The 9,274-nt window shown below is 38.7% G+C and overlaps 1 protein-coding gene across 7 annotated transcripts in view; it reads left to right on the top strand.

The window, feature by feature from the left end:
* The window catches only part of LOC124553577 (zinc finger protein 724-like), a 79,400-nt gene extending 71,519 nt beyond the window's left edge, over window positions 1-7,881 (top strand). For 4 of the 7 annotated variants that reach the window (XM_047127423.1, XM_047127427.1, XM_047127425.1 and 1 more), the window contains one exon: window positions 4,312-7,881. In XM_047127423.1, the coding sequence (XP_046983379.1) occupies window positions 4,312-5,578 (1,267 nt within the window). In that variant the 3' untranslated portion in view covers window positions 5,579-7,881. Of the gene's footprint in view, window positions 1-3,131; window positions 3,551-3,640; window positions 3,937-4,311 lie in introns of those variants that run through there. The other 3 variants (XM_047127426.1, XM_047127429.1, XM_047127428.1) reach the window with 3 other exon arrangements.
* The last annotated feature ends 1,393 nt before the right edge of the window (window positions 7,882-9,274 follow it).

The following is a 9,274-nucleotide window of genomic DNA, read 5'->3' on the forward strand; positions in this document are numbered from 1 at the left end:
CGTGCTTGCAGGCATGTTCAGCATTCAGGAAATTCCTCATGTGCGTTGCACACCACCACCACCTCCAAATCGAAACGAAGTTGGTCCATTGTAATATGAGACACAATTTAGGTCGAATGAATGACGATACAGCTACAGTAGTTTGGTTCGAGTTGTAAGCATAGCAGTTAAGCTTTACCAGGTAGCCATTGCTATGCGTCAGGCGCTCCGTCCGTATTTATTCGGGCATCCTTCCTTTTTCACATGCTTCGTCTGGTTTGAATCGATTGCTTAGTTTGCTTTGATCTGATAATTGCCGTTTTCTTTGTTATAGGTGTTTACGTCACTCTTAAGCTGAAAATGCATTACTGTACTGTGTCATGCATTGTTTGTCGCATTCTGATAGTGCGTGTTTACGGCCTGTCGCGGCTCGCGGCATGGCTTACTTTTGTGCGCGCTACTGCCGTTTACAAAAAAAAAAGAGAGGAATTGTCTCATTAGCGAAACAATGGCAAGAGACTGCTATTTGTTGTTACTTACACTTCTGCTTTCTATGATAATGATCAACAAGAACTAAATAATAGACTGCGTATGATAGAACATGTTCTGAACGAGAGTTAGGTGAAAATTTTTCTCCGTTTGAAAATCTTTGCGGCCGCTGCTTTGGTACATCAAATTCTGCACAGAAATTAGTCATCTTAGGTTTAAAAATCTAGTCAGTTGCCGTGCTTCATTTCTGACTGTATCACTATTAGGCATAAGAATAATACGAATATAAACATGGCACGATACGTATATTCTTCCGCATTTGCTGTTGTCTCACTCTAGTTTTGTAGTTTATTAGGCAGACAGGATTTAAATGAGATAGCAGCAAACATGAAAAATACGTGGCAAAATGTTTATATTCGTATTATTCTTATGGTGAAGAGAATACTGCATGTGATTCACATTTCATCAGGTTCCTATTAGCAACCATCTCTTCTCACAGGTAGGAAAAAATTGAGAACGTAGAGTTGGCCATATTGACAAACATCCCAAACAGTCTTGCCAGTCGGATTTTCGTAGCACATTGAAATTCTGCTACATTCGAAGATGAACAATACGGAATTTGTATTTACTTCGTTGGATAATGTATGAAAATGCAGTGGTCGAAACTCAGGGTGGAGAGAAAAAAAGCTCGTCTTGCACCCTTCTTTTTTTTTTTTTACTGGCGCAGAGGTTTTGGCGCCAGTATTTATCTTTGTGCCTACAATGCTTGACTGTGTAGCGCTACATATATTCGACGGCAGAAGTTAGTTGTGGCAACACCTACCAACATTTTTCAGAACTTCCGCTTGCTTTGCACTCGTTTCTAAGACGCAGCCGGTTTTTTGGATTACAAAAACCGAAAAAAAAAGTGCGGCTTAGATTCGTGTAAATATGGTAAATCACTAATAGAAGAGCATCAATCGCTCATAGCAATGCAGAAAAAAATGTTACTCAGTTCTTAAGCAGTCAAGTTAACACAGTTTTAAGTACCACAAGCAAGAGACCACCTCTTCATCAATTTCAGAATGAACGAAACACTACACATGCATATCTTGAAAACAAGAATTTCAACAGGTAAATTAAGAGAGGAATATTTGTCCATACAACACCAGAGCTGTGATGTAGAGAAAATTGGAAATATGTATAAAAAACACTTTCTATTTACCAGATACTGTGCCGAACAAAACTATACATTCACACCAAAACGCAAACAAGTCAGAAGCAACAACCAGAAAAGAAAAAAAACACACACACACACACACACACACACACACACACACACACACACACACACACACAACTGTAGATGTAATGACTGGACCCAGACACCACATGGGTAGCCCAGCGAGTAGCTTCCATTAATGGCCTTCGGTATGGTATTATAGCTTCCACTGTGTGTGATCTGGAGACCTAGCCTTTAACACCTGTACCTGAATCAGTTCAGGGTCTTCTTGCATCCCAGGTGATCTGCTGTTGGGGATTCAAAAAAAATATTTTAAAATGCCTGATTGTAAGTGTATTGTTAAGCTTACTATTGTTTCCACCCTGCCAAACATTCTTGTGGTCTTCAGTCTGAATAGGGTTTGATATAGCTTTCCATGCTACTTTATCTGGTGGAAGTCTGTTTATCTTTAGATGATTACTACAATCTACAGTCATTTGAACCTTCTTACTGTATTCTGCTCTTTCTGTATAACTTGTACCACTGTACTTTCCTCCAATACTAATCCATGATTCCTTGGTGCTTCACAATGTGTCCTGTCAGTAGATTATTATTATTATTTTTTTTTTTTTAGTGACTTTAGGTCACAAATTTATTTTCTCCTCAATTCTATTCATTATTTCCTCTAATCTTCAGCATTCTTCTGTAGCAAAACACATAAAAGGATTCTATATTCGTTTTACATCTGAACTGTCAGTTCCCATGTTTCACTCTCATACAAGGCTATGCTCCAAGCAAATAGCTTCAGAAGACACTTCCTAACACATTAAATTTATATAATTTGTTAATAAATGACTTTCTTTCTAAAATATATTTTTTGCCACTGCTGGTCTGCATTTTATGCCCTCTCTACTTCAGCCACAATCAATTATTTTGCTGTCCAAATAGCAAAACTCATCTTTTACTTTAAGAATCTCATTTCATAATATAATTTCTTCAACATTGCCCAGTTTAATTGGACTACATTCAGTTATCCTTGTTTTGCTTTTGTTGATGCTCATCTTATAGTTTTCCTTCAAGACACTGTCCATTCCATTCAACTGCTCTTTCATGTCCTTTACTGTGTCTGACAGTATTATCATACAACTGGGTTATTTTTCTCCAAAGGTCTCACTAATTTTCTTATAGGTGATATCTATCTTCTCTATAGTTATAAATGCTTCTATAGGCTTGCATTTATCGTCTAACCATTCTTGCTTAGCCGTTTTACACTTTTTGTCAACATCATTTTCTACACATCTGTAATCCATTTTGTGTGTTTCTTTTGCTGCATTTTAATGTTTTCTGGTTTCATCAATTAAATTCAGTATCCAAGGATTCTACCAGATCTTGTCTTTCTACCTATTTTATCTTCTACTGCCTCAAAGCTACCCATTCATCTAATTCTTTTCTTCTGTTTCAGTCAATCTCTGCATAATGCTTCCTTTGAAACTCTCAACAACCTCTGCTTCTTTCTGCATATCGAAATCCTATGGCCATGTTGGCTGACCAGGCCAGTCAGTCATCCAGACTGTCGCCCCTGCAACTACTGGAAAGGTTGCGGACACACTTCAAGAACCATGTTTCTCTGACCTCTCAACAGATTTCCTCTGTTGTGGCTACACAGATATTATACCTGTCTGTATTGTTGAGGGCCACTAGCTATCCTGTCTCGGAAAGGTCTGTGGTGTATTGGAGGGGTGCATGTGTGTACCATGCATCATTTGCATGTATACAGGGTTTTACATCTGTTTCAGAGCCAATCTCTCTCTCTCTCTCTCTCTCTCTCTCTCTCTCTCTCTGTGTGTGTGTGTGTGTGTGTGTGTGTGTGTGTGTGTGTGTGTGTGTTTGAAATTAATTAATTAATTAATTCCTCAGCATATTTGTTTGTTTTTATTTATTGAACTGAAATTGTTTCCTGTTTACGTACAGTCATTATCCACGCGATTGGAGCCATACTAGATGGCCAATAAAAATGCTGCAGCTTGCCCTTGTTTCTGATTTACATGAAATCAAATAACAAACTTTGCTGTTTTACTCAATGAAATAAACTTATCAATGACTGTTTTACCTGAAGCTAAAAATGTTTTTCAAAACAAAGGAAAAGCCAACTGCAAAAGTGTTATTTTGTCATTATTTTAAAATCATTATTTGCTCTACTTTCCTGGTTCTTTTTGTGTCCTAGTATTAGTTGTACTTAAAAAGTCTTATAGAATGAACTGGACATTGTTCACTTGTGAGATGAGTGTTAAAGAAGTAAGGATCTAATTATACATATTCAGTATTTCTCTTACATAAATCTGAAATGTCTCAGCCTTCCATTTTTGGAACATATTGAAGTGCAATTAAAATAAATAGGTATGAACCAGTAGCTTGCAGTACCATATGTTAAACAAAATCACACACTTTTAAATTAAAATGTATACTAAAATGTAACAACCTGAATCAGTAGTAAATAATGTTGTTGTTGATATTTGTCTGATCATTTTCCTTAGAAATGTGTTAAACCTTAGCATATATTTGCATTACTTAAGCCTTATGACGACTCTGGATTTGGAGGACATGTCACCAATCAATGTTTTTATGTTCTTCTCATTCTTCAGGTTGGTTCATAGTATGGGTGAGAGCTGTGGCATTTCATTCGAAGAAACTGTTCATGGAGGAGTAATCCATGACAAGCTGGAGAGAGGTGCAGAGGACACAGTACCTGTCTACATATGTGGTACCCATACACAAGGATTGACTTTGCAAGAGGATAGCTCATTCAGCACCAGACACAATTGTAGTTTAAGTGAAATGGAATTGCATGAATTTAGTTGCAGTTTCTGCTTACAGATATTTCCTTCAAAATACAGGCTTATAATGCATATCTTCACCCACATTGATGGTGTACAGCCACCTATATTTGTTTGTAGGTCATGTGGGGAGGTATTTTCCAGTAAATCTAGCTTGAACAAACATTTGAAAGGTAGTGGAGGAAATGAAGCCTTATCTGCTGGCAATAGAGAGATATTTGACAGCTGTGATGAGCATGAAAACATTATCTTGGAAGATGGTAAAGCAGTTTCTGTAACAGAACAAACTGAGAAGCAGTTTTCACACAAAGGAACTTTGAAAACTTCAAAGAATTGCATGAAGGACATATGTGACACACACAGTATAACACATGTTGCAGAGAGACAAGACAAAAGTGATAGTTATGGAACTTCATGTACAGCAGATAATGCCAGTACTGATGCTGCTGTAGTTACTGTAAAGAGACCCCACAAATGTGACATCTGTGGCAAATCTTTCTTTGAATTGTGTCATCTGAAGACACATTCGTTGATTCACACTGGAAAGAGACCACACAGATGCAATATTTGTGGCAAATCTTTTATTCAGTTAGGTCATCTCAACAGTCATTCATTAATACATTCTGGAAGGAAACCACACAAATGTGACATTTGTGACAAATCTTTTATTGAGTTGCGCTATCTCAAGGGGCATTCTTTGGTTCACACTGGCAAGAGACTATACAAATGTGATATTTGTGGCAAATCTTTTACACGCTTGCATAATCTCAAGAGGCACGAATTACTACACGCTGGATATAGGCCTCATAAATGTGACATTTGTGGCAAATGTTTTGCTCAGTTGGATACTCTCAAGAGCCACACATTAATGCACTCTGGAGAGAGACCCCACAAATGTGACATTTGTGGTAAAACTTTTACTGAGTTGCGTTGGCTCAAGAGGCACGCAACGATTCACTCAGGAAAAAGACCACACAAATGCAAAATTTGTGGCAAGTCTTTTACTCAGTTGGCTCATCTTAAGAGCCATTTACTAATACACACTGGCAAGAGACGTAAGGAATATGCTACCTAAGGCAAAGAATTTGCGCTTGCTGGTGCCCTCAAGGTCCACATGATAATACATATTGGAGGAAGACATTGATACCTGTGAAAAGCCTTAACATGTGTCAGGATTTTGAAGATATATGCAGTAATATGCACTAGAAAGAAGTCACAGAGAATGTGACAGATCAATTTGTTTAGCAAGACATTTCACGAAGTTGCAGTACTAAAAATGAGAAACCAATCACCCGATGTGGACTCTGTGATTGATACTCCTATGTCCCTATTGCACTTCAGAAGTTCATCATTGTAGAGAAATTGCTTACCTACATTAGTAATTGAACATATCATGCAGTATTCATCACTCCACATAGTTGAAGGAAATGTAATGGTTTGTCAGTTATCATTCTAAAGATGGGATGTCAAGACTCATATTAGGCATAGAGCAGGAAAAAATAAGTTCATGGCATATCCTTCACTCAGGTTAGTATTTGGAGAAAGATCACAGTAACGTGATGAGTGTGGTAGTTGATACTCGGGCATACTTACACAACAGTAGTGCTGTGTATGTAATGTTGTCTACATATGTGTACTTATTCTGCTGATCCTCTGTTATGAAATATCTGGTAATGGCAAATATATACTAAGGAGCCAGAACTAGATCATGGGATTAATAGTGTGTTGGCCCACCCTTGGAACACTTTGCAGCAGTCATTCTGCATGGTCTGATTTCCAGAGCTATGTTGTGCCAGATGTCTATACATAGATCACTCAGTTCCCAAATTGTAGGCCAACTGGTTTGTGAGCACAGAACAAATGCCAAGTTAGCTTCCCAGATGTGTCCCACTAGGTTTGTATCAGGTAAATTGGGTGGCCAATATGTCAGTATGAGTTGTAGGCACGATTGGCATTGTGACATGAACAATTATCCTGGAAGATGCTAGCATTGTAGGGTCAGCCATCAAGCATGAGGGCTGTAGGTTGCTGCAGTAATGGTCTTGTAGTCCACAGACATCATTGTCCTTCAGTTATCGTTTGTACTCTAGCAGCCCAAGTGAATGCCCCCCGTTACATAATACTTCATGCATTGACTGTGTCTCTGGGGTGGTGCACATTTTGAGCAGGTATTGATATGCATGACGACTTATTTGGACAGTACTATTGACCAGCTGTAACAAGTAAAATCACTTATGTGTCCAGGTGACATTTTCATTGGGCTGTGATGCAATCCCAATAATCTTGTGCTCACCGCAGTCATAATTGTCAATGTTGTTGGATCAAAATGGGAACATACAGTGTTCGTATGCTGTGGCACTGTTGTCACACCTGCTAGTGTCACTGTTTCTGTTGTTTTAGAGAGAGGATCAGCTTCTTACCTTCACATTCTGCAAAAAGACATGGATTTCTTAATCTTTGTCACCAGTCTGTGGTTTCAATGCCCTTGAACAACTTTCCATGGATGCTCACAAAACTAGCACACAAACAGCCAACCAGTTTTGTTGCTTTTCAGATGCTCATTCCCAGGCAATAGGCCCTAACAATCTGCCCTTCATCAGAGGCCGTTGTTGTAGTGGTCTTCAGTCCAAACATTGGTTTGATGCAGCTCTCCACACTACTCTATCCTGTGCAGTCTTCCTCATCTCTGAATAACTATTTCAATTTACATCCTTCTGGATCTGCCTAGTGTATTCATCTATTTCTTCCACTCTATGATTTTTACTGCTCCACCTGCCTCAAGTACTAAACTGATTATCCCTTGATATCTCTGAATGTGTCCTATCACCAATATTTTCTTCTAGTCAGTTTGTACCACAAATTTTATTTCTGTCCAATTCTATTCATTACCTCCACATTAGTTACTTTATCTGGTCATCTAATCTTCAACATTATTCTGTAGCACTACATTTTGAAAGCATCTATTTGCTTTTTGTCTAAGCTGTTTCACATCCGCACAAAAGCTTTTAGAAAAGACTTCCTAATGCTTAACTCTGTATCTCATGTTAACAAATTTCTCCTCTGCAGGAACACTTTCCTTACCATTGCCAGTCTACATTTTATGTCCCCTCTACTTTGGCCGTCATCAGTTATTTTGCTGCCCAAATAGCAAACCTCCATCTCCCACTTGTCTCGTTTCCTAATCTAATTCCTGGAGCATCATCTGATTTAATTCAACTTCATTCAGTTATCCTTGTTTTGTCCAGTCCATTCAGCTGTTGCTCCAAGTCCTTTGCTGTCTCTGACAGGATTACAATGTCACTTGCCAACCTAAAAGCTTTTATTTCTTTTCCCTGGACTTTAATTCGAACTACAAATTTTCTTTGGTTTCCTTTACTGCTTGCTCAATGTACAGATAGAATAAGATTAGGGATAGGCTACAACCATGTCTCACTCCCTCTCAACAACTGCTTCCCTTTTATGCCTGTTGATTCTTCTAACTGCCATGTGGTTTCTGTACAAGTTGTAACCAGCCTTTTGCTCCCTGTATTTTACTCCTGCTACCTCCAAAATTTCAGAGAGAGTATTCCAGTCAACATTGTCTAAACCTTTTTGTCAGTCTACAAATGCTATATACATAGGTTTGCCTTTCCTTAACTAATCTTCTAAGCTGAAGTCATAGGGTCAGTATTCCCTTGAGTGTTTCTACATTTCTCTGGAATCCAAACTGATCTTTCCCAAGGTCAGCTTATACCAGTTTTTCCATGCTTCTGTAAAGAATTTGTGATTGTATTTTGCAACCATGACCTATAAAATTATAGTTTGCTGATACTAACACCTGCTGTGTTTGGAATTGGATTTATTACATTTATCTATAAGGTATGAGTGTATTTCATAGTCTCATACATCTTACTTACCAGATGGAAGAGGTTTGTCATTGGCTACCAGTAGTTCTGACAGAATGTCATCTACTCCCAAGGCTGTGTTTTGACTCCTGTCTTTCAGTGCTGAAATTCTTCTTGCAGTATCATACCTCCCATGTGATGTTCATCTATGCCCTCTTCCATTTCTATAGTATTTCCTTAAAGTTCATCACAGTATGCTCCTGCCTTTCAGCTCTCCCTTCTTTGCTTAGTACTGGATTTCTATCTGAGCTTTTGATATTTATACAGCTGCTTTTATTTTTTCCAAAGGCTTCTTGAATTTTCCTGTATGTAGTATCTATATTTCCTCTAGTGATTCATATGAATCCTTGTACAGGGTGACACACGGGAAATGGACGGTGTTGAATTGCGTAGTACTGAGGGCGTGGTGGTGGGGGAGGTGGTCATGGTGGGGATAATTCTGATCCACACAAGACGTCATTTCATGTACTCAGTCACTATGGAGCAGTGGGGCTTGCAACATCGAGTGTTTGTCTATGACAGTTTCGTGAAAAGTGGTGAGCCTATTATTGCTACGCAGCGATTGTTTCGTGCGCAGTTTAAAGTTGGTCAACATGGAGCTGTTCCGAGCCGTAACACAATCCTCAGATAGGTGGAAAACTTCAGATCAACTGGAAACATACTGGATAAGAAGCATCCTGGTCCGAGACGCAGAGTAACGACACCAGAAAATGTTGAAAGGGTAAGGCAAGCAGCAGTCAGAAGCCCAGGACGGTTAGCTTGATGTCATGCTAGTGAGTTACGAATCAGCCGTGAATCGGTTAGACGAATTTTGCATAAAAAATTAATATTCCATCCCTACAAAATGCTCATTGTCCAACAACTTCAGGAAACTGATTTTGCTGTAC

The sequence above is a fragment of the Schistocerca americana genome, chromosome 11 (assembly GCF_021461395.2).
Source record: "Schistocerca americana isolate TAMUIC-IGC-003095 chromosome 11, iqSchAmer2.1, whole genome shotgun sequence".
NCBI classification, from domain to species: Eukaryota; Metazoa; Arthropoda; class Insecta; order Orthoptera; family Acrididae; genus Schistocerca; species Schistocerca americana.